The sequence below is a fragment of the Haliotis rufescens genome, unplaced genomic scaffold, assembly GCF_023055435.1.
Source record: "Haliotis rufescens isolate VD_foot unplaced genomic scaffold, xgHalRufe1.0.p SCAF_4, whole genome shotgun sequence".
NCBI classification, from domain to species: domain Eukaryota; kingdom Metazoa; phylum Mollusca; class Gastropoda; order Lepetellida; family Haliotidae; genus Haliotis; species Haliotis rufescens.
In genome coordinates, this window is record NW_025964112.1 from 44,135,990 (window position 1) to 44,162,945 (window position 26,956).

Sequence of the window (26,956 nt, forward strand, 5' to 3'; positions counted from 1 at the left end):
ATATGGGTTGTCAATCACTGGATTCAAACAAGGACTACCACTATCCCCAGCAAGTCCCTCTGTAAGTTATTTGGATAAAAGCAAACTCTGATATTGGATGACTTATGTTAATGTCAACATGCAATGGTAGCATCCATTCCACATGGTTCTCTAGTATCTAAAACCATCAACACATCAACACAAATACATAGTGTAACATGAGCAGACCTAAAGGTGTGCGGACAACGCTGAATAGGCCAAACACCCTCACATTCCCAGTACACAACAGTATTGTGAGTGAACACTGCTAATGCTGAATGATAATGATGTATCAGCAATTTTATCTATCTTTTTGCAGTACACTGACAGAGTCCTCTCACACTGACTCTCACGTAGAGTTGGTGATGTATCATACCGATTCATTTAATGACATGAAGCAATGTAGTATCACAATGTAGTATTTTTGTTTGGTTTTTTTGTTTGTTGTTTAATGCCACACTCAGCAATATTCAAGCTGTATGACGGCGATCTGTAAATAATCGCGTCTGGGCCAGACAATCAAGTGATTGATATCATGCGCATCGATCCACGTAATTTGGATACGATGACATGCATCAACCAAGTCAGCGAGCCTGACCACCTGATCCGTTAGTCACCTGGTACGACAAGCATAGTCGCCTTTTACGGCAAGCATGGGTTGCTGAAGACCTTTTCTACCCCGGGACAATGTAGTATGATCATAAATATAAGTTGATCTGTGATATCGCATTCCACAGTCTAGGCCCCATTCAAAAATCTCTGTGAATAGCTGCAAGACAGAGTGGGGTGTAGTGAGGGTCCTGATCATGGGTCAAGAGGCTCTGCCGATGATCATTCATCATTTAATGAGACACAATGATTCATTGATTATTCAGCTTGTTATATGGTCTTTCTATCATGATAAACACCCTAGACCCACATGACTCCATAGTTTCATTTAGGAAGTCACATCATCGTTTCTCTCTGTTTCTCTTATATCTTAACATAGTGCAGGCTTTCTCTCACTTATGTCAGTAATTAAGACTCTGGATATTCAAGGATAGCTACCCTTAAGATAGAATTTTTTAGACAGGTAAAAATCATTAAAAACTTACGTAGCAAAACGAGCCACCTAAATTTGGGAAGTTCAAAGTTGAAGTAGCGTGTAAGTTTTTCTCGATCAAATTTGTGACACAAAATAATTTGACTGCAGTTTTTGTCACATGGTGATTTGTAGAGCGAATAATTTCTGCAGTAAATGAGACAAAATGGCCTAACCTGCTGGTACTATTGCACAGTGTCATTACCCGGGAACCACGAATCTATCCAGCAAAAGTGTTCAATAAGTCGATTATGCTGTATTCGTTGCGCTGGGTGATAAACACTTCAATGAACATGGTGAGGAAGGTTACAGTAAGCACACATTATAATCAAGTACTGATACCATACACTGCAAACATAATCGTCATACAACGCATGAAGAAGTTACTTTTTGTTCATCAATAACATTGTTCACAGGTTTACTGTGTAAACCAAACCATAAAGTGATTTCTTAAACAAAGATTCATAATTCAATAACACAGCCAAGAGAAATGATTTGCACTAAACTAATAACAAAGGGGTAAAAGCTTTCAAATTACCTCCCCTTTGACTGACTGTTCCAAGCTCCTTCCCAGCGTGTGACACCTTCGTCACACTCTCAATAACATGGCTGACACCAGTGTGGGCGCAACCATTACAAGTCTTGAAATCGGCCCTCTAACACCAAATGTAGTAACGTTTATATTTTTGTTTATGTTTTGAGGAATGCCATCATTGTGAATTTTGAAAAGGTTTTCGACTCACAGGATTTTCCAGATGAATTTACTTTTTTGCTAGTTTAATCGTATGGTTCGAGATTGCAGACTATCAGAAAATCGCTTAACTTCCCCGTTACATTCTTACTATACCAATTACATAATAGTTGGAATGAAATAGAAATTCAAATTGACAAACATAGAAAATAATTAAGCTGGAGTAAGAGTATTCAACGTCACGGCAGTCATCGCTAGTTTGTAAACATAACGGTCAGTCGGTTGCAAGTTCATCTCCAAGCATGGCTGTGGTCACCTATGACAGTGGGGAGTTTTGACTGGTGGCAGCGATAGTATAGAGAGCACCGCGAATGGGCTATCTCTGTGAGGAACTTGCAACTATAACTCAAGACTATTCCGATTAGCTGACTCGAACCATGTGAAGTTCGTGGCAAGCACTCCTTTCTTTTAGTCCAAATCTTGAAACATATTTACATGCATTGTTCTTGTGGCTCCAGAAAATTCTGAATCCTAAATGATAGAGTGATTTAAAAAGATTGAGCGCCTTGATGTATCTCTCCTTGGTGGGTTCCTTGTCTATGAGTTGAGGGTTGAACACAGAACATGTCTCGCAGGCATGGAGCTCTATGAGGAACTGTTTCACGTCCGACAGTGACTGTGTGGACAGTATCTCCGGGAGCACCTGCCATTCCCATTCTTCTATATCCATCTTTAGAATGGCCAGTGGCCTCTGGAATGAAGGAGTGGTGGATTAACAAGTGAACACTGTTGTATGCTCCAAAAAGCACACCCTGACAAACTTTAAACTGATTTGTTGAGGAGTGGGCAATTAATTTCCATGTTGTTTGTTTGTTGTTTAACTCTGCACTAAGCAATATTCCAGCTATATGACGGGAGGTCTGTAAATAATCAATTCTGGACCAGACAATCCAATGATTGAAAACATGAGCATCCATCTACGCAATTGGGATATGATGACATGCATCAACCAAGTCAGCGAGCCTGACCACCCGATCCTGTTTGTCAAATCTTACAACAAGCATAGTCGCCTTTTACGACAAGCATGGGTTGCTGATGACCTATTCCACCCCAGATCTTCACGGGTTTACTTTCCATGTAGCCCGCTCATATACCCAGCTGAGAAATCAATCGGAACACACCTTAGGTAACTTGCTTACCTCCCATAAGTATCGTTTGAATGAAATGAACCGATGTTCATCCAAATGCATTGGGTAAAGGGAAGTAACTCTTCGTTTGCGTCATCTGCTAGCTGCTAAAACGGCTGAATCAAAATGTTTTACTCAGTGACACTTTGGACATCTATTCCGGGCATCTATTCCAGGTCTGTAGGAATGTCAGCGAGATAAATTTGTTGTCAACCGATACCTCAGGGTACATAGGCTCACACACAGGGTACATGACACCATATACCCCTCGAGATCAGTTCTCAATTTATAGTAAGTAATCTTTATAGGTGCCCCTACAAAGACTGAAAATGTACAGGACAGTCCATATTTTGTTAGTTAGCTATGGAGAGGGCACGGGTGAACCGGTCTCCTAGTTGCAGACTAGAATCCCTTAGGCATGCCAGAATCCTATGATTGTGAGTTCCAATCCTATTTCGCCCTGATAATGTTTCTCGGTTTGTCAGCACAACCTGTGTTCTAAGACAAGTCTCACTTCAGGATTTCTTCCCACACCAAGCTTATAAACCGTGATATAATGAAATACAGTTCAAAGCGGCTTTTAAACCAAACTCACACACTCACTCACTCAAACTCCAGGTTTCTCACCTCCTGATGACCCAGCTCATGTTTAATGGACTCCAGCGTCCCCACCTTCCACCCACTGTTCGTCTCCCCATTGAAATCAGCAAGGCCTTTTTTGTGGAAGTGAACCGTGCTCTCTCGCTCATGGTCACTCTGCTTCATGCTGGAGAAAATTAGATTAACTTAATTTTATGACAGACAAATAATAATAATAATATGCAAATAAAATGCACTCCCTAAATCATGCTCAAAGCTCTACATTATAACCCTGGTCAGTGGATCAGTGTACTTGGTTTTCTTTCTCAGCTCCCTGGAGAGTATACAACCCAAGCTGCCCATGAGACAGAAAATATATACCATATAATTTCTCTATTTTGTCAGTCGTGATGCAGATAATATAAACTTACCTCGGGTCAAAGGAGTGCACCTCACACTTGTAGTTGCGAGCTGCGGCATCATCGAAGCTGAAGTCATCTCCAACACTGCGACAACATCAACATCATCGTGCAGTGGTTAAAAGAGGGATTTTACCATGAACTTGGAAATTACTCAGTCAGATTTGTTTGTTTGTTATTTAACGCCGCACTCAGCTATATGCCAGCTATAGGACAGCGGTCTGTAAATAATCAAGTCTGGACCAGACAATCCAGTGATTGACATCATGAGCATCGATCCATGCATATGGGATCGATGACATGCATCAACCAAGTCAGTGAGCCTGACCACCCGATCCCATTGGTTGGCTCTTACTCAGTCGGAGGTTATCAAAACACAATACCCCCCCTCTCCACTCTGATTGAAACAGACGATTTGACATCACAACAGCTAATATTTATAGAATGGTACTTCTTTGCAGTCTTTGTCGATAGATATTGTAAAATAATTATATGTACAAATGTATAGAAAATTGAGGTTTATGGTAACTACAATATTCAAAGGATGAGTAGCAAAATAATTTTGTGCAGAAAACACGACACAATAGAACACAGAAAACACAAGAGAATGTAATTCAAGTTTGGGGGACATCAGCTTGAAATTTGGTGCTTATGTATATATGACTGTGGCATCATATCTTTTGATTCCCAATGAGTGATATTACGTCATAAAGTGACATGTGGTGCAGAGTGAGTGAGTAGGTTTTTACGCCGCTTTTAGCAATATTCCAGCAATATCACGGCGGGGGACACCAGAAATGGGCTTCACACATTGTACCCATGTCGGGAATCGAACCCGGGTCTTCGGCGTGACTAGCAAACGCTTTAACCACTAGGCTACCCGACCGCCCCCATGTGGTGCAGAACTGAACCTTGCAAAGGCTTGTTTCTTAGAGGTGCCCACTTCATTTAGGTTTACGAATATGCTATGCCACATGTTTTCAATGCCTGTCATATGTTCGAGTGGAGTATTATGTGGTAAAAATGGCTTGAGCATATACAGCACCATATTTTGTTTTAATTTAAGGCTGTTGTCATTAATTTCATAATTCAGATCAACAACCACTCAAAACATTAGACTTCACTCAATATATTTGCTAACACCAAAGATTTCACGTTTTATTTAGTCAATGGTCGAATTGAGATAAACATACTGTGTTTTTACTGTGAAAACACAGTATGTTTCCCTCATAATTCTTAAATTGGTAAAATAACTCAAATTTCTCAGTTCATACCCAAATAATAACAGTTGCAACTAAAAACTAATTGTTCTCAGCAATTCCTCAAATAATGACAACCTATAGGCACACTGTTACTAATGAGAAAATCACCAGAAGGATACTTTTAACACAGGGCAAGTTGCTTCCTGTGAGCAGCGATGTTAATTCTCCCTGCTTAATCCATATACTACTACCAACAATGGTGACACCAAGTTATTGAACAAAGAACGCCACATCTATCACTTACCCAAAAGAATAAACCAGACACTTGGACTTAGGCACAAACATCTCATCCCCGCATATCTCCCAACCTCCGTCCGTGACACGACCCAAGCGGACAATGTTGTGACATTCATACTGTATCGTCATCACATAGCTGAAAAACAAATAACACAACTCGACATGTGGTTCGTAAACTGCCATGCAGATTTCGCTCGATTGCAGGATTTGCAAAGCATGTGTACCGTCAACTTAGCGCCAACAGATATTTTCCAAATCTTTTCATGTTATTAATCAAGGTGCTCACGTGATTTGATGCACCATAGCAAAGAAAAACCCATTTTATTACAATATAGATCTTGATTATCGATCAGACCGTCTTCACTGGGTGAAGTCATTTTGTTTGTTCCAAATGTAAATTATATGAGAGGTGGAATCAGATTGGTCAATAGGAGGGACATAGAAGGGACATAACTTGTAATGGCCACTGATGGCGCAACGATCAAGAACAAAAATTCCAGCTTTGTTCAGCAAGGGCGGAAACTTAACTTGTAATGGCCACTGATGGCGCAACGATCAAGAACAAAAATTCCAGCTTTGTTCAGCAAGGGCGGAAACTGAACTTGTACAGTCAGTTAACTTCTTGGGAAGATGGTCAATTCTTAATAATAAATAGATTAATTAAACAGGATAAGTGTTTGGGCGGGATGTTTCACCTACGTAAGATTGTCCACAGTTGCAGTCAATTTTGTAAACGACACCTTTAGACTCTTGGGGTTTGGTTGTGTTCCTGGCCACATCCCGCCCAATCAACACCAGAATGAAAGAGCACAAAACCTCCACCATTCAATTCGACAGTGAATCAGCCATCTCGGACCATATCAGCAACTGCCCCAATCACAACATCAACTGGGACAACGTCCAAATCCTCTCCAACAACCTCCATGATTACACTAAAAGAAAACTAACAGAAGCGGTCCCGTTCGCCGCCACAAGCCATCAATCAACAGAGATCAAGGCTATTTCATCCCATCCGCCTACTATGCACTCATCAAGAAATAATCACTCAGCCTGTTTAATTAGCTTCCGGTCCGATTGGCTTCCACCAATGTGTTCTCTGTCCATCGTGTTGTGACAGTATTATCCCTTTGTTGTCGACACCTACCTATGTTATCCCACTCATGTATACTATTGTTGTTACTGTTAATCCTCCACCTACTATATATATTCTGTACTATGTCCCTCATTCAGTCTTGCTTGACAACGGTATAAGGATCTATACCGAAACATCGCTTTTTACAGTATTAAAGAAGTTGTTATCCATAAAATTGTGTCTACCAGGTTTGTTTCTTTTGGTGGATATATGAACAACAATGTGTCCACTCTCACCTGTGATACAGCTCAGACAGGTCAGCGTAACTCAGGTTGGCAACCTTTGCTCTAGACAGACTGGTTAGCCGTTCAGTCGGGGACAGATCCTTGACATCTGGGAGATGTGAAATCTGGAAATAAACAATTCTTGTAATGAATGAGCTTCACAAAGTGTGACTAATCTGATTAAAATCAGGACCCATGAAGATTTGGGGTAGTATAGGTCTTCGGCAACCCAAGCGTGTTGCTGACAGACGAAGGGTCATAATCGGGAATAATAATTGGATCCTGGCATGGTTAAGGCAGGCAACTCTACACATTAAATAGCAATGCCTCAGGTCACTACACTACACCATCCACGTCCCCCCTACTCTGTAGAATAGGTCTTCAGCAACCCATGCTTGCCATAAAAGGCGACTATGCTTGTCGTAAGAGGCGATTAACGGGATCGGGTGGTCAGACTCGCGGACTTAGTTGATGCATGTGTGGATAGATGCTCATGTTTTCAATCACTGGATTGTCTGGTCCAAACTCAATTATTTACAGACCACCGTCATATAGCTGGAATTTTGCTGAGTTAAACAACAAACAAACAAACATTAAAATCAGATCTAAGTTCTCACTGACAACTCCTTGTTTGAAAAAAGTTGAGAGACAAATTTACACATAATGTTACACTGATGTCATATTTGCATTTCCATAACATTTTTAAACTATGGGCATGTGATTCTTATGTATAAATTAAATATTTTTACGTTTTCTTAGCAAATATACAAACATGTCACTCTCAAAGAGAATGTCAAAATAACTGAAAACATTGTCGACTTTCCTACCTTTGCCTTCTTTACACTGTCCTCTTGTCGTTGATGATGAGGCTCTGAAAATTTATGTTTATATTTTCATAACCATGATAAAACATACACATCATCAATCCCCAACGTATTCTGCGGCTTGAATTACAACATTTGGCAGTAAATTCTGCAGTAAAAACATAACCATTTCCCTCTCAACAATTAATACAAACTAATTTAATTTAACTTGAATCCAAATCCAAAACAAAATAATTCCCACAAATTGTCATTATAAACAGTTATGATTGGCGAATAAATATGCATAGTGTCACTGATACATATTTTTCGTTAGATGTAAACATAGTTTATGTACTAATACCACAAGAACATTTAAAAGTGAAAATTATTTATTTCAAATTTCGTTTCATAGCAGGATTCATATTTTGTATGTTTGAATCACATGTTAAATACTTGGGCATCATTTGAGTGCAAAAGTCCATAGACAAAAAGCTTGAAAACTAGTGTTTGGATTGATTAAAAAAGAGAGGCAAATTCATGACTTTTCTGCAATTCTGCTATGAGTTACATTTCTGCAAATCTTTCCGTGACAAATAACCCTTGTCCATTTCACATTGCCTGTTTAATGCGAGGTGATTTTTTGGGCATGTGAAACTGGAAACTTATCTTAATGAGCCTTAAACCGTGAAGATGTCGCTGACTTGGTTTATGCATATCATTGTATCCCAATTGCATAGATTGATGTTCATGACGTCAATCACTGGATTGACGGTCCAGATTCGTTTCTTTATACAGACCGGTGTCATATGTAGCTGGAATATTGCCGAGTGCGACGTTAAACAACAAACAAACAAAAATAAGCCTTAAAACACTGCTTCAGTCAGAGTAACATACCTTTCTCCATGAGATTGACGAGTGCAGGTTTATCTTCAGGCACCCACAAGCCTTTCTGTTCATGTGCCAGCATCACTCTGTCCACAGCCATGTGGTCAAATGATCGACTTTTCTGTAAAGAAAGCAGCCATTGGAGCTGATCTAAATGGAGCTATTTGGGGAGGAAAAAGTTGAAAAACACTGCTACATATTTCATCAAGTCGTCAAGAGAGGAGTGAGTGAGTGAGTGAGTATGGTTTGACGCCGCTTTTAGCAATATTCCAGCAATATCACGGCGGGGGACACCAGAAATGGGCTTCACACATTGTACCCATGTCGGGAATCGAACCCGGGTCTTCGGCGTGACGAGCGAACGCTTTAACCACTAGGCTACCCGACCGCCCCCGTCAAGAGAGGAATAGTGTAGGAACATGATTGTGTGTTCATCCGAGACAATCTATATAAATGGTAACACGTAATTTTTCAACCTGGTAGTTTTGTATCCCTTAGTATGTCTTGTATTCCTTGGCAAGCTAGTATCCCTTTACTCCTTCATAAGACACCATCATCAATGGATTTGATCCCATAAATTTAGTATAAGGCAGTTATGAAGAACAACAATTTCTGTTGGTTTGGTTAGCACCTGACAAATGTTGACCTGTGTGGAAGTGAATACTTTTAGTAACATGTTTAACACTGAACTTGTAACCAATCTTAACTGGAATGTGTTTTCACTCAAAAACATATTGTTAAGGTGGTGAAATGGGGTCTAACGTCACGTCTAAGATTATTGCACTTATATAGCGACATGCATGCACATGTGTGTGTGTGTGTGGCTGCTTGTACTAGTCTGGACTGATGCCATGCCGCAGTTGATTGAGCGTGCGCCAGACAGGGTAACAACAAGTACAATCTTTTAACTTCATTTGGTATGACGTGGCCGAAATCGAACCTCGAACCTTCCACTCTCCGGGCAGACGCTCTACCACTAGACCACTGAGGCAGGACTGTAGAACTGGGGGTGTCTGAGGCTAATGAAAATCTTTATGATAGTTTGGGACAGATTCCTTATTTCTATCTTTTTAACTCACTCACTAGAACCTGTGATTAGTATGGATATTGACTTACTGAAAAAACCCCTGTCCGAGTTCTAATCACAGGGGCTTGTAACGCAAAAATTAGCAGAAAGATATATAGTCACTAATGAGGTCATAGTACTATATAAAAGGATGACCTTGTTAATGACCGTATATATATATATATATATATATATATATCTAGGAGCTAATTTTAATCATGCCTTAAACAGGCCAATTTATCTGTGTATATTTGTCTGGCAGGGGCACAATGAAGCCAGTTTCATCTCAGAGATGAAAAAAAAAAAATCAAAACCTGTTAACAAATTTCCACTGACACAGCCTAACGTTAAGTATCAAGCAAAATACTGTTAACCATTTAACAGCTGGTTAAACAGATTAATCATCAGCTGATCCTAGATGTGGAGATTAGATCATGATGCGATTTCTTATCTGGGTTATAGATCTTGTCTGTGAGCTATTAAGTCTATCTGTTGAAGTGATGACAAGAACTGAGAAGTTTTTGATACCTCGATCGTACACACAGGACCGTGAAACTAACATTATATACTAACAAACTCGCAGACGTGACCGAAACCGATTTTGTTATAGAATATTAGTCAAGTCCGAGTAACGCGGTTATGTGGCCAAGTTCGTTTTCGCTTACCGATTCAATATCTCGTCCATTGAAATGGATTATCAGCAAGACACACGCAGAAGTAAGGGCAACAGTGCACAAATAGACTGTGATCGCTTTAGTTTTCAGTCTAACTCTCATTCTTAGAGTCTTCGATTTCAGTCACACGTACATCTGTCAAATCCTTCTTGTGGAAATCACAATGGCCATGTGTACAAATTACAAACATACTATTTGGAGGACGACTTATTATATACAAAGGTTACATGGTCTTTTTTCTGTGCTTATGCATCATGTTTGGTTCATTTCACATATGATATTAATTCATATTTTACAACAAATATAGTATATAATTTCATGCTTGGAATTATTCCAAGCGAAACCCGTAAATCGATCGAGAGTAAACTGATATTGTCACTAGTTGTTAGTAAACTATAATGTTGACAAACAGGTGCCTTCCAGCGCGTACTCAAATCGTGCTCGTGGAAAAGCTCAAGTTTTAAGAGGCGATTAAGGGGATCGGATGGTCAGGCTTGCTGATTTGGTTGATGCATATCATCGTATCCCAATGCGTGGATCGATGCCCATGTTATCAATCACTGGATTGTCTGGTCCAGAATCGATTTTTTTTCAGGCTGCCGTCATATAGCTGGAATATTGCTGACTGAAGGGCACATCTGAATCCTCCCAAACATGTCCAATACATTCGTCACAACTCGCATGCCTGTTTCCGTAACCTGCAACGAGGCTCGCCCCCCTCTCAAGGCCGCCATGCGTCGAAAGGGCGCAAGACAATCAGAATATGGTTATTTCGATCAATATAATCCTGAGTATTTAAATTAGTTCTGGGAATAAGCTTTTGTTTATTAAATGTGGAAAAGTGTAGATTGTCGGTTCCACACCGCAGTGTATATGGAGAACAGAATTTTGTTCTGTTAATTGATGTTAAAATTGATACTTGTAGGGCAATATATGTTCGTTGATAGATTCAAATGTACACGTGCGTTTGTTTACATTCAGGAAAAGGCTCCCACGACTGCGACATACTTTCGTTTGAGCCATCACTTGTCTTAGCTTTTCAAAACGACTACCATCAGTGCAGTATCAATTTTGAACAATGTAACAATGTATGAAAGTGATTACCGTATTCGACGGAATAAGCGCCCAGGGCGCTCTCAAAATTAGAAATAGGGGGCTCTTATTAGAATATTATTTTGGTGAAAAACAAATTTCGTGGTTTATGCTGACAGCCTGAAATGTTTATATACGACATATATATTTTTCCAGAATTTAATTGCCTATAATTAAGGGTGCATATAACACACGAGTGCGTATTATACGCGAATAAATAAGTCTTATGTACATTGATAAATCCGAAGGGGTGCTAATTGGGATTGTTCACTAGTCAATATATCAGCAAATATCGCCGTGGTCGCTTATTAGAGCGGGGCGCTTATTACGTCGAATACGGTAACCATTTCAAAACAAATTATTGAATGTATTTATACACACACACACACATATATGTATTTGTGTGTGTTGTGTTGCGGTCATTTTAGTCTACATGTCTATGCAATATTTACAGATTTGTTTGTGACAGACAAAGATAGCTCATACTTCAATAAAGACAACAAAAATACAATGACATTTCTGACTTGCCATTACAAAAATATATGTTGCACTAAAATATTAGAATTAGTAAAGTGAATTTTGTAGCTATAAAGATGTCTGAATTCATGGCCCAAGAACAAAATTAAGGTCTTTGTCAGGCACAGCTGAGTTTGGTTTGCGCACCAAATGATAGCTTTTATTAACTATCTAGAGATATGACTTTGTCGGACATTACTCGGGGGTATAAATTTAATGTATACCAGCTAACACTAACAGATATAGAGACAATCCACTTCCATAACTAGTGCCTTAACAATGATGCTTAACTTTGTTATTGGCATACAAACGGGTGGATTCGTGTACATGCATCATAAATATCAAAATTATCAAAACATTCACAACAATATGATGGTTTATGTACCACAAATCATAAACGCAAACTTTCGAACGTATTATTTTATAATTTGTAAAAGAAATGAAAGCTATCGTAAAAAGATCAGCATTAAATACTGACAGAAATTGTTCATGAAAACTTAATGTAATAAATATTATGGGTTTTAAATTACATAAATGGATGACGTGCATATATTCTGATTTATCTAACCTTTAAGAGATTAGTACGTTACTTATACAAAATTTAATCAGTTAAAGCTATTTATGTTCTTTCTAGCACATTGTATGTACCCGGCAATATGTCTTTTCATCAGTTGATAAGATTGTAATGCTTTCCTTTTTCTTACACCTTAGGGGCACGGATGGACCATACGTCTTAGGCGCCGAGATTCGCTGTGCAGAGTTGCGTCCCTTGGGCACGCCGGAAACCTATGATTGTGGGTTCGAATCCCGGTTCGGCCCGATTATGTTTCTAGGTTTGTCAGCACCATACCCGTGCTCGTAGGTTTCACCGAAGCGGTCAAAGTCTGAGACCTGCATCACTTCGGGCTTTCCTCCCACATTAAGCTGACACGCCGTGATATAACTGGAATACTGTTAAAAGCGGCGTTAAACCCAACTCACTCACTCTTAACACCATAAATCTGGAAGAGCTTTGAATGTTAAAGTTTGTTTGTTGTTTAACGCCGCACTAAGCAATATTCCACCTATATGACAGCTGCCCGTATATAATGGAGACATCACCAGGCAGATCAGTAATTGATATTGTAAGCATCAATCCACGCGGTCGAGGTACGATGGCACCAGTCATTCAAGTTACGGAGTCTAACCGCCACAAATTTACATGATCTCACTTTGTAGCTGGTATGTTTAGACATACTTCTATACATCTCTTAGACATGGTGTATATGACATTCATAAATAATTATTTTATAATTAATTTATATAAAAAGTTTGTGCTATTTGTTAACGCTGTCCACGAAAGGACAGATTCAGTCAAATAAATGAGTTTTAAAAATGTGTTTCAAGCATTGAAAAGACAATGTCAAATTTGCCACGTTGCCACGCTCATCTGAATATGTCTGAGAAAATCATATTGGAATCACTTCAATCCGAAAGCCACCTTCGTCTTTCGTCTTCGTCAGTTTTCTTCATCTTATTTTGATATCTTATTTGAAGTTTTGCAAATAACACATGAACAGCTGAGAATGAATGGGCTGAATGACTTGACAAATATACTTTTTTTACAAAAGAATATATTCAAGTATTTATATCAGAGAGGTTCAATACTTTTACAACAGGAGTAAGCGAGCGTTGCTGTAACGCCTACATCAATTTCACTGTAGAATAAGAATAATTGTTCCTGTTTGAAGCAGTTCTCGTGTTCATACGCCAATATGGAAACCCATTCGTGACCAACTCGTGTTATTCCGGGACAAACCTAATAGCGACTTCTTGCAGGTTACGGAAAGGGGCGATGTATGGAAACCTTCGAGAGGGGCACGAGTTTAAATTCGGCTTGTCCCGGAAATGGACGAGTTGGTCACGAATGGTGGGTGTCCCACCGGCACGGACTTACATGTTGATCATGGGTTGGGGCAAAATCGATATTCGTAAATACGTATTATGTACTTTTTTTCTTCTGACAGGTACTGAGTCCTTGTTAGGCGTTTAGAAGTTGGAAGAACAAGGGAGCTAAGTACGAGAGCTAGTCAAAACGTTTTAAGCCAGACTAACTTTCAACTATGGACCAAAACAAAGTGAACTAGCCAATGTAGTACATTGTTTGAGTAGTTCATTGCAAGTGTATTTGGTCTGCTGAGTCCGTTGTATATTAGTGGCAGCCAGTTGAACGTGATACGTGAGTGAGTGTGTAAGGTGAGTGAGTTTTACGCTGCTTTTAGCAATATTCCAGCAATATCACGGCGGGGGACACCAGAAATGGGCTTCACACATTGTACCGATGTCGGGAATCGAACCTGGGTCTTCGGCGTGACGAGCGAACGCTTTAACCACTTGGCTACCCGACCGCCCCTGAACGTGATAAGGGTCCAAATGGACACAGAAATGGAAAAGAACGAGTACCGAGCAGTCATCACGTTTTTGCCTTTAGAGAAAAGTACTCCCCAAGAAATTCATGACCACCTGTCCACAAGTGCATGGGGATAAGTGCCCTAGCCATTCCACTGTTAAACGTTGGGCAGCTATGTTTAAGGCTGCGAGAACAAGCTTTGATGGTGACCCTATGTCCTGACGTCTCTCAACTTCCATCAATGAAGATTCAATCAAGGAGATAGAAAAACTTGTACTGTCAGATAGACGTATTAGTAATGGGTGATGAAACATGGGCCTACCACTATGATCCCGAGTCAAAACGTCAATCCATGGAATGGCACCATTCCACTTCTCCGGCACCAAAGAAATAAGAAAGGTATAACCACTGCATTGTGGGATGCGGAGGGTGTGAACCTTGTCGACTACTTAGAAAATCAAAAGACGATTACCGGTGCCTTATATGCTGATTTGCTTCATCGCCTGAGAGATTCTATCAAAAGCAGCGAGGAATGCTGACTGCTGGAATTCTACCTCTTCACGACACACATCTTCTCACATCTCTTGACATGCAAATGCTGCTGTGTGACAACATAGGTTCGAAGAGTTTGCTCGCCCTCCATACTCGCCAGACCTTGCATCAAGTGATTTTCACCTGTTTCCTTAACTGAAAGAACACCTTCGTGGAAAACGCTATGACGACAACGATGTCCTCTCAAAGCTGCCGTGAATGTGTTTTTCAAGGTGGCTTCAGGAAACTTCTTCCTTACTGGAATTGAAAAGCTTTGGTTTTGTTTGTTAGGCTAAGAACTTTTTGGTCAGCCGTTGTATAAGCGAATGAAATATAAATCTTTGCTGTATGCATTAGGCACCCGTGAAGATCCGGGGTAAAATAGGTCTTCACAAACCCATGCTTGCCGTAAAAGGCGAGTATGCTTGTCATAAGAGGCAGACTAACGGGATCGGGTGGTCAGGCTCGCTGACTTGGATTGATGCATGTCATCGTATCCCGAATGCATAGATCGATGCTCATGATGTCAATCACTGGAGTGTCTGGTCCAGACTAGAATATTTACAGATCGCCGTCATATAGCTTGAACATTGCTGAGTGCGGCGTTAAACAAAAAACAAACAAACGTTAGGCGATCTTTTGGTGGATATTTAATTAATAGGGTCGAACAATAGGCCAGTTAGTTAGATCTGTTCCCATACTCAGCTTTGAAAGCACACCCCTCAAATCCTGATCAACCTCACATTTTGATCATTAATTAACTCCCGGATAGATAGATAGATATTCTTTATTTCCTCCAGATATTGAAGATACATATCATATATGATATTATGTATAATTACAGAGCTGTACAGTAGTACAAATTAACAATATTATGAGAAATGATAACTACAAAATGCATGACAATCAAGCAATCTTATTACTGTTTTGTAACATTTTGATAATTAATTAACTCCCGGATAGGAGTTGCATAAATTTATAGTTGCTCGATTGAGCAATAACTACATATTGGCGCATCGTCCGTCGAACTTAGTCGACTCATCCAGATACTGACGTCACTACTAACTACTTCAGTTTCTCTATCATATTTCACAGTAGTCAGTGATCATTTGCATATCTCTTTCTCCCTTAAAATTATTATTCTGAATGATTATAACATCTCCTTGTAATTTACTCAAAGCTTAAGGCGTTATTACAATATATTTGTGGTTATTTCATTCAAAATAATTATTATTGTTTTCATATAGAAAACAGTTGCTTTAGGCTAAAAACAAAATATTACAAATTGTTATGGTGAATTCTATCTGGAAGGCCTAATCAACTCATTGTATCGCACAAACACAGAGGGTCAATGCTCAAAATATCACATCAGACTTATTAGCTGATCCATGATGTAATAACCTTTCCTATTTAGATGTATACGAACTATTTGTTTTCTTGAACCACGGACCTAAATATTTATTATGCAGGTTCGTGATTGAAGTGTATGTAATCGTTAGGACGTGAAACAGTATTTTGGGGATTTATATTTGATCATTACAGAATAATTAACAAATTATGGTTAATCAACTGCAGGTAATGAGTTCAATTCTGTCATTTCATATGTTTACCAAACCAAAGCTGAATGACATCAAGTGAAATATTCAGCTGCACACAAATGTGTAGGAACCAAGGGAGATAACCTTTACGCAACTCTGTGAAGCTCGTCAGGCAGACAGCATTCGTGACCAAATCGTGTTATTCCGGGACAAGCCGAATGCAGGTTACGGAAAGGGGCGAGTGGTGACGAATGGGCAGACACATGTACTCCACAGCCAAACGGCTTTATGATTCAAATGGGCAAATAAGATTATTCATTTCTTATTCAAGTTAGCTTTCACAAGGAAAAATGTTTTCTATAAAAAATATTGTTTAATGACAAAAAGTATCTAGAACTCGATGGTTACACTACAAGTCACTAATGTTTGCATTTCTTTCTGACTATGCACCCATTCCTTCTGGTTTTTCATATGGTTGAATAAAGTTAAAACTTAATTCAACTTCAGTGTATGAATGACCAGATTCAATACATGTATCTTAATACGTTTTGCCAGGGCTATGCTAAAAATGTTCCCAATCGGACATTTTGAGACATCTCCTGAGACCTACAGTGGGTACCCGGGTAGGGTCGGATAATAGGGTGGTTGGTACCAGGGTAGTAAATTTGGACTCGTCCCAGCCATATTATATACACCTTCCACACTCATGCAAAAATAAAAACAAAAACATGTTTAAATGGAACCTGTTTAAACATGTTAACGTGGGGAGTCACAACATGGCCTGAAACTAGAATAACACATATATTTTATGAGAATCCTATTATAGTATATCAACAACAAAATTAACAATAACAAAACTTCATATACGATGGTACTCGTGCATTTATAACATACACATTTCAGATGTAAAAACGTTTTCTTTCATATTATGAAGAAAGTAATAAGAAAGGTATCCAGAGATTACGCTCGGAGTATGTATTCATCCGATTATTAAGCAAACACCTAATATGGGAACTAATTTATCAGTTTACTCAAGAAAAAACAATACTACACTGTGAACACACAATGCCATTTAGAAATTAGTCAATTGTAACAAATGTTATATTTGGGGAAACACTTTCTTTGTAAAGTGCAGATTCTCGGACGGGAGTGAAAAAGTATGGGAATTTGTAATTCTCTAAGAAAGTGTTGTCCCAAATACAACATTTGTACCAATAGACCCTGGATCCACGGCTCGGTGACGCCAAACATTGGACTTGTAATCTACACAGTGAATTCCGGCACCTCAGTGAGGGAGTGAGTATGGTTTTACGCCGCTTTTAGCAATATTCCAGCAATACCACGGCGGGGGACACCAGAAATGGGCTTCACTCACTGTACCCATGTCAGAATCGAACCCGGGTTTTCGGCGTGACGAGCGAACGCTTTAACCACTGGGCTACCCGACCGCCCCCCTAGACCTCCGACGACCTGACTCTCGATCTCTGCCCCATCAACGTAACAATGTTTAGCTATATGTATATAATGTACACTTTAATTTGTTTCTGGTATTTGTAAACGTGTTTGTGACATATCCGATATATCTGACATATATAATACTTGACCTCTTATAATAATGACGGCTTTTTTAAAAATGATCTATTGATGAATATATTATGAATTATACGAAATTTAGGTTAAACACATTATCTCAAATTTCTATCGCATTCGTCCTCTTTTTATTGAATGGATCACCAAGTAAACTGTGGGATCATTTTCGACAGCGAAATGTGGGGCCGTTTTGGCAAAGGCCGTTTTAGCCAGCAGCCTAACTCTGCACAGCAAAACTCTGGAAAGTCTGTGGAACTAGTGAAGTAATTGTCCAAAACAGGGAATTCAAAATGGCTGCCATTGAGGCATGATTAAAATTATTATCCAAATAATTGCCGTGAGCTTGAGATAAGATGCAGTTGGTAAATGCGAGATGTTTTAAGCTTGCTTTGAACAGTATAAGTTATGTCACTGTCTGTCCTCTCAGTTATGCAAGTCCTGGTGAGTGAGTGTGTTTTTTAAGCCGCTTTTTGCAATATCACAATGGGGGACATGGGCGGATACAGCTTTTTTGAAAAGGGGGATGCACAATTAAGATCTATTTATTGTCTTTGGTGGTAATTTATACAGAAATAAAGATCCCCCCCCTCTGTAATGTCCCATGGGGGACACAAGACATGGGCTTCAAACATGGTACCTGTGTGCAGAACCAACACATTCGGCCTGACGAGAGAACATTTTAACCACTAGGCTACCCCTTCACCCCTGATTCAAGTCCAAGACATCATGGTCACACTTTTTAACATTAGTATGGCACTGTCAAACCAATAATCATAATCAGGGACTCGAACTCATGGTGATTGGATTCTGGAATGACAAAGGGACACCACTCTGCTCCGTAAGCTGCGGGGCGGTAGAGGTAGCCTGGTGGTTAAAGCGTTCGCTTGACACGCCGAAGACCCGGGTTCGATTCCCGACATGGGTACAATGTGTGAAGCCCATTTCTGGTGTCCCCCGCCGTGATATGGCTGGAATATTGCTAAAAGCAGCGTAAAACCATACTCACTCACTCCGTAAGCTGCATCACTTTAGATGACTGGAGCACCTGTTCCCTGGAAGGAAATGAGGCCCCTAGGTTGTTATTCCATTTCTGACTGTACCCTAAGTCCCTTTCTTTCAGTTTTTAATATAAACATTGTATGCCTTCATACACTATTCAGATGTAAAGAAATTTGCTGTGTGATGAGGCAACCTCAGTGACAACCCACTGAGACGGTAGGTGCTGTGCAGTTTGCCACATAGAACCAACATCAAAGGAGATAATACTGGCAGTTAATGAATCAAATTTATCACTTCTAACATTATTTCATGACATAGGGCAAATTGTAAAAGCATAAATTTTGACCATGCTGAAAAACATATTTCTCTAAAATTCTAGTTATCTGTTATCCCTTCATAGATCATGCAAAGAGCCTGTGGCCAGTTTAATATCTTGGAAATGTGAAAACTAAAGTTGACTTTTTTGGATAAAGCTTGGCCCATTGTAACTGTGACAAGTGGGAATTCCTCATGTTATATCAAAAGTAAAAACAAAGTGAGTAAGTAAGGTTTTACACCACTTTTAGCAATACTCCATCATTACAATGTATCACAGATGGGATACCAGAAATGGGATTCACACTTTGTACCCATGTCGGGATTCGAACCCGGGTCTTCAGCGTGACAAGCGAACGCTTCAACCACTAGACTTCCCGACTGCCCCTCGCGGTGCCTGAGAGGCCACCCAAGCTGTGACATGATGAAACATAATGACAAGGTTCAATTAATTGATCCACACTGAGACAATCCATCTGAATGAAGCAAGACATAAACCTATCAAGAGAGGCAAATCAATAATGTCAGTACGGATCCATGAATGAGCGAGAAAGTGAGTGAGTATGGTTTTACGCCGCTTTTAGCAATATTCCAGCAATATCACGGCGGGGGACACCAGAAATGGGCTTCACACAATGTACCTATGTCGGGAATCGAACCCGGGTCTTTGGCGTGACAAGCGAACGCTTTAACCACTAGGCTACCCGACCACCCCCATGAATGAGTGAGCAAACTAAATTTGTATGTTACTTTAAGCACTATTCCAGCAACATCACAGCAGAGGACACCAAGAATGGATTTATAGAGCATCCATGGTAGGGGGGGCATGGGTGGCCCAGTCGTCTAAGGCGCCACGATTTGCTGTGCAGAGTTGCGTCCCTTGGGCCCGCAGAAACCTATGATTGTTGGTTTGAATCCCGGTTCGCCCCGATTATGTTTCTAGGTTTGTCAGCACCATACCCGTGCTCGTGGGTTTTCACCAAAGTGGTAAACGTCTGAGACCTGCATCACTTTCCTCCCACATTAAGCTGTCGCGTTCAACCAAACTCACTCACTCACTCACTCCATGGTAGGAATCGAACCTGGGTCTTATACATGATGAGCAACCACTGAACTACCAAATCATCCTATTGATCCATACACACTCTAATTGATGACAGCTGAGAGTTACCTCCCCTTGTGATCACCCTTCCTTGGGAAATGGGTGGGGGTGGGAGTGGGAAGTGGTTAATCCGGACAAAATCCTTGGCTGGGGATCACCTGGATTATGGGACCGGTCATTTATGACAGGGATGGGTGGGTGAGAGAATTTTGTACAGAAAATATGGATCCTTCCCTCAAGGATGTCATATTTTTGGATGACCCTCCCAATGTCCTTGTACATATTTTTTAGACCCTCCCTGAAAAGAGAAAATACACTATCACTTAATATTTTATTATAAAATGTCCATTTTTACACGATCCTTCCAAAATATGTGTATTATTTGTTATAACCCTCCCCTAGAAATTGTATATTTTTCAGCGATACTCCCCTGTTTACATCAGACCCCCCCTCCCTTTAATAAATGACCGGTCCCTAACATTCTCGGTGCAGTGACCCTTTCTTACATATCCTGGGACATTTTCTCTTCAAATCCTTCAAAATTCACTCTTCCTAACACTTTTTGTCCCTTTTCAACAACATCAGAAAGTCTTTTTGATTTGGGTTCCAAATAGGTCTGAATCCATTCTGTCACGGTCTCATCGGAGAAGATGGGCTCCATGGACTTCTGAATCTTTATCTGCACTTCACAAAGTCTCGCAAGAATATTCGTAGCTTCAGTCACAATAGGTTCGATGTGCATCAGGTTGACAAATCCTCGTTCAATATTGTAATCATTCATCCAGGAACACAGTGTGTCACTTTGTAGGAACTGGTCACACTTAGCCTGGGTGTGAATCCAGTCGATCATGGCGGCGTACACATCACTCCCCGGGTAGCGGCACTCCGTGGGGATCTGACACTGGTAGGGGTTGAGGGGTAGCCCAGGCTTGAACTCGAGCTGGTTAGAGATGTGCATAAGGATATCCTGGGTGAACACACCTTGCTTAGCCACACTCAGACACAAAGCCAGAGATGGGATAGCAACAGGGAGGAGCTCACACATCACTGCGAAGTGGTCATATCTGCAAATATCGGCAATATAGAAAATAGTACGTACCTAGAAAACATTATATGAGGATAAATTGTCCAAAGAAAAAGAGAAGCCTTGTAGCTCTGGTGGGTTCGAATACATATATTATCAAAATAGTATTAATCATTTCAAACAATGCATCAATAGTTCAACATATCATTATATCATTACACTCCTACTTATTTTCAAGCATCTTATTCTATGAAAGAAACTTCAGTCAGCAAGCCCTACCATTCGGTCGCTTTAGTCGCCTCTTACGACAAGCATAGTCGCCTCTTACGGCAAGCATAGTCGCCTCTTACGACAAGCACAGTTGCCTCTTACGGCAAGCATAGTCGCCTCTTACGGCAAGCATAGTCGCCTCTTACGGCAAGCATAGTCGCCTCTTACGACAAGCATAGTCGCCTCTTACGGCAAGCATAGTCGCCTCTTACGGCAAGCATAGTCGCCTCTTACGGCAAGCATAGTTGCCTCTTACGGCAAGCATGGGTCGCTGAAGGTCTATTCTCTACCCGGATGTTCACGAGTGCATCTGCCAAGATTGTAAAACCATGAATGAATTACCTCTGCCAGCCAGTGATAGCAAACCCACGGATAGAATTAAACTTGCTTCCTTTCTCGTCGATCAATCGCAACCAGGACAAATGGTTCTCAACATGGAAGGATATGTTTGTCATACTGGCACACACTCCGGTAGCTCCCTTGAAGGCGCTGGCCACCCAGATGTCCCGGAACACAGTACACAGGTTGTCGAACAGGTTCTCCGGAAGAAGAAATGATGACAGGTAGTGCCATATCATTGGCTCCACGAGATCACCCAGACCGCTTGTCTTAAGATCCTTGACCGCAGCAAATCGAAACATGTCATCCCACACAATTGGGGTAATTGTAGGATAATGTGCTTTGATGTAGGTAGCCACTGTTTTGACATGACCGAAAAAAAGTTGCTGTGTGGTGAGGTTTTCGTCTGCCATTTTCCTTCGGCATAAGTCACACCTACCCAGGTGGTACACTTCGTCACATCCGATATGGAACCACCTTGTCTTGGGATGCATCTCAAGGACTTGATCCAGCATTGCCGTTACTATGGGGATTGCATCGGGGTGACACGGACACAGTGATGTTGGGTACTTTGGAATTTCACGAATCTTCGCAAATGTTTCATGCTTCAGAACAAACTCAAAATGGCCGAATGTCTGCACCAAGGGCACCACCTCGAGATTATGTTGTTCAGCCATGTGAAGGATTTTTTTAACCTCTTCTACACTGTAGGCTTGGGAGGATGCAACTTCAGAAAGGTTGCCATGGTAAGGGAACATGTCTTCATACTCCATGATTAACCCGGTCGCTCCCCACTGTTCTATTAAAGGGAATATTTTTTCCAAATAGGACAATTTTGGTGCTGCCCCTTTCAGGTCAAGATGGACAAGGCGCTGAGACATAGAAGCCATCTTTCCTAGCGTCGTCAGATCCAACACATAAACCAGTTTTCTGACTTCCTGTAGGTACCAGTCTTTGAAAATCTGTTGGAGCAGTCACAGTGGATTACGATTACTTCTCTGATTCCATTTTAGCAGGGACCAGTTAATACATGCACAGGTCTCTGATTGTAGACTTCTGATTTTATTCTGGAAAAGAGACAGTAACTTCTTAAAGTCAGAAAAAAAGTAGACATTATATTCATGTCACCTTCAAACCATAACAGAAGTACATATTACACTTTTGACAAAACATTAACAAATACTGTTGCACTATTTCAAGGCGTAGAGGCCGGTGCATCAAGAGATCCTAGCACTGAGGTAATTGTCACTTCCATGATCAAAAACAGACTTATGAGTGAGTGAGTGAGTTGGGTTTAACGCCGCTTTTAACAGTATTCCAGTCATATCACAGCGTGTCAGCTTGATGTGGGAGGAAAGCCCGAAGTGATGCAGGTCTCTGACGTTTACCACTTCGGTGAAACCCACGAGCACGGGTATGGTGCTGACAAACCTAGAAACATAATCGGGGCGAACCAGGATTCGAACCCACAATCATAGGTTTCTGGCGTGCCCAAGGGACGCAACTCTCCACAGCGAATCGCGGCGCCTTAGACACCTGGGCCACCCGTGCCCCAAACACTTATGATAGTTGTAGCACTAAGATCGTTTTGGGGGATGGGGCCAAGCTGGCCAAAGCTGGCAAACGTAGCACTGTGACTATCATAACTCATATACTTTACACAGACTTACAATAGTTCTAGTGCTATGATACTTTTGTGGAATGGGGCCCTGGTCGTATATGCAGACTCTGTGAGTAAATGTCGTTTCATGCTGCCGTCAGTAACATGCCAGCTATATCTAAACACACTGCAAATGATTGAATCTGAGCCAACATGTGGTTGACAGCATGAGCAACAATCATAGCTGGCAGAGCAGCTTGACAGACATTCAATTAACCAGGTCACACCTTTTGACACCCAATCCCATGGTAGTCATGGAAACCCAAAATTTTAATAGAATAAAATACCGTATTTCCTTTAGTAGACGTCCGGATGTCTATTAATTTCGCGCAAGCCATTTTCCCATTTATTCTGTTTAATGCTGGCACAGTGGCAACTCACTACCTTACCGAATCCCAAGTGCTACAGCCATACAAAGGGTTCATTTGCAGGAAACAGTTATTATTAATCACCATCATACCACAAGCATAAGAGGCCTAGCTTCTACTTTTTGGACAGCCCAATCTCATTAAAATCAGATCTTAGTTTTCGCTACCGCTAAACAAAGATCTGAGGACATCCCATTACGGGTCATGTCAGAACGACCTTTCGGGAATTTTGACCGACCAATGAAATGACTGACAAAAAAATCGACATTAGCCAATCAAAAGGTAGCTTTCTCGAGCTTTACGACACTAGTTTCAAACTGGCGACTACGCTTCGAAACATATTTTGACGTATTCTCGATTAAGAAAATTAAAACTGATAAGAACATTCTGGAATTGCTTATGGATATAATCATAAAACCCGTAACTGTCGTTCGGAATACCCCGTGTTAAATATTTCGTGGTTGCATGATTAGAAAACTCATTCCGACTGTCACTTTCATGATCTGGTAACAACGCTCTGATTGGTTGGATGAAAGGTCGTTCTGACTTGACCCTTAATGGGATGTCCTCAGATCTTTGTTTAGCGAGAGCGAGAACTAAGATCAGATTTTAATGAGATTGTGGACAGCCTGGGGTGTATTGGAGGTCCATCATCTGATAGAGGAAATATGGTACATGATAGATAACACCAGGGCAAGAGGGTACCATGAATCTGTCATTAAGTCCTTCATAATCAGGAGGTGGTAGTATAGACTTGTGGTAAAGTGTTCACTCATTATGCCATAGCCCTGGGTTCAAATCCCACAGGGTTACAATATGTGAAGCCGATTTCTGGTGTCCTCCGCTGAGATATTGCTGGAATATTGCTAAAAGCAGCATAAAACATACTGGCCCGCCACATGATCATCACCACCCGTGGAGATCTGGGGTAAAACAGGTCTTCAGCAAAACAAGGGTGGCCGTAATTGGCGACTAACGGGATTGGGTGGTCAAGCTTGCTGACCTGGTTGATGCATGTCGTCGTATCCAATTGCAAGTGTAGCAGGATGTGGAGTCATTCCTCAGATGACATCCTTACCTTGTCAGCTTTGGTCATATGGACAAGGCGTCCGACTTCTGATCAGAATGTCCTTGGTTCGAATCCCATCAGGGGACTCGGAAATTTTATGGATTGATGCTCATGATATCAATCACCAGATTGTCTGGTCCAGACTTGATTATTTACAGTTTAATTGTTGCTGAGTGCAGCGTTAAACAACAAACAAACAAACAAAGCATGATCATCAGCTGATCGTGAAACAATTATGTAGATCTAATTAACTTCCTTGTCAGTATTCAATGACAGATCTACATTACTAAGTCCGATGGAATGTTCCTGATTCAAAATACATGGATCCTACCATTGTAGATTTTAATAATTGATGTTATGCATCGGTGATCAATGCTTTATAATCTTGGCCAATGAGACGGTTGTGTGATTTTGTCAACCGTCCTTGTCCTCAGCCACAGATCAATACGTCTTTGCCTCAGCCAACCCCATGGCATTACGATTCCAGCTCGCACCAGAATCGACAGTCAATGAGCACTTTTGGTATCACGAATTGAAACGCATGAAGCGTAACTTCAATAATGATTCTCTAAACCATCTACCTGATTTCCAGTTGATTACTGTGCTAGTGTGACAGGCGAGTAGGGGAAAATGTCGTTCCGTCTCCTGTGATCCAACATGCCGGGGCATTTAGAGTTATCTCCCTTTAACAGTGTCGATTTCTTCCTGTATCTGAGACGACAGCAAACCACAAGAGGAGACGCAACTTAACATCTAAAATATTTATATTTTAATCGATCTTTTGTAATTAAAATCGAGTTGAGTGACGGAAAATATATTTAGAATCAAGAATGTGTCTGTCAAAATATGAGAATATTGTCTGTGCACATAAAACAAGAGGCCCATAGGGCCTGTATCGCTCACCTGGATATTTACGCAATCATGACAAAATATACATTTGTACATGTATATAATACTGCAAATATTTCGTAATTTTGACTCTGTCAACATTTAAAATAGGAGGATGACAAATCTGACAGCATGAACGTGTATTTCTCTAGCTACAAATCTAGGATAAAGATCCGAACAGTTTCCGTGTTATGATCCAGGATCTAAGTTTCCAGAGGCAAGGCTGGATCCCAGTGCGAATACTATTGGCAAAAATGTATTATTCTCTTCATAACAAGCAAATGTATACAATGTCTCTGTTTATTATAGGGTGGGGATAATATCGGTTCACATGGCATGGTCAAGGTTTTAACTCCTTTGAGAGTGCCAGGCAGATGAACAGAAGGGCCAGTCCTGGTAGCATATGTGCATTCCTCTCATTATACTCAGCAATTGTACATATGGTTATACGGTGGGGATCTTAACTGTGTCCACCTAGGGATGCTTCCAACCAAACATGGTTGATATCTATATCTTAGTTCCAGAGAAGAAGTCGTTTAAAGCAATATAGCCAAATTACCCTCTATTTGGCCCCGCCCCTCAGTCCCTTGGGGGGTCAGCCCCACCATTTGTACAATTTTGAATGCCCACCACCTAGGGATGCTTCCAACCAAATATGGTTGATATCTATATCTTAGTTCCAGAGAAGAAGTCGTTTAAAGCAATATAGCCAAATTACCCTCTATTTGGTCCCGCCCCTCAGTCCCTTGGGGGTCAGCCCCACCATTTGTACAATTTTGAATGCCCACCACCTAGGGATGCTTCCAGGCAAATTTTGTTAATTTCCCATTAGTCGTTTGAATAAATTGTTGACGTACGGACGACGGATGGACGACGGACGCCACGGTATGGTATAAGCTCACCTTGGTCCTTCGGGCCCGGTGAGCTAATAAATGCACTGCGAATGGTAAATGTTTGTTTGTTTTCACCAAGATCTTATACTTACTGACATAATATATGTGGCGCCGT

General features: G+C 40.7%; 2 protein-coding genes across 2 annotated transcripts; both read right to left on the bottom strand.

Annotated features, from left to right (window-relative positions):
- Positions 1 to 574: 574 nt before the first annotated feature.
- On the bottom strand, positions 575 to 10,448 carry LOC124135911 (probable methyltransferase-like protein 24). The gene is made up of 8 exons (XM_046501587.2): positions 10,250 to 10,448; positions 8,528 to 8,639; positions 7,658 to 7,701; positions 6,843 to 6,955; positions 5,482 to 5,610; positions 3,988 to 4,062; positions 3,605 to 3,743; positions 575 to 2,541 (listed from the first exon to the last, which is right to left on the bottom strand). Exons 1-8 carry the CDS (start codon positions 10,358 to 10,360, stop codon positions 2,212 to 2,214), a joined length of 1,053 nt encoding a protein of 350 aa, XP_046357543.1. The 5' UTR covers positions 10,361 to 10,448; the 3' UTR covers positions 575 to 2,211.
- A 9,819-nt stretch (positions 10,449 to 20,267) lies between these two features.
- LOC124135910 (hexosaminidase D-like) lies at positions 20,268 to 25,744 on the bottom strand. Its single transcript, XM_046501585.2, has 3 exons — positions 25,642 to 25,744; positions 21,967 to 23,030; positions 20,268 to 21,394 (listed from the first exon to the last, which is right to left on the bottom strand). The coding sequence occupies exons 2-3, from the start codon at positions 22,851 to 22,853 to the stop codon at positions 20,833 to 20,835; spliced, it is 1,449 nt and encodes a 482-aa protein (XP_046357541.2). The 5' UTR covers positions 22,854 to 23,030; positions 25,642 to 25,744; the 3' UTR covers positions 20,268 to 20,832.
- Between the last annotated feature and the right edge of the window lie 1,212 nt (positions 25,745 to 26,956).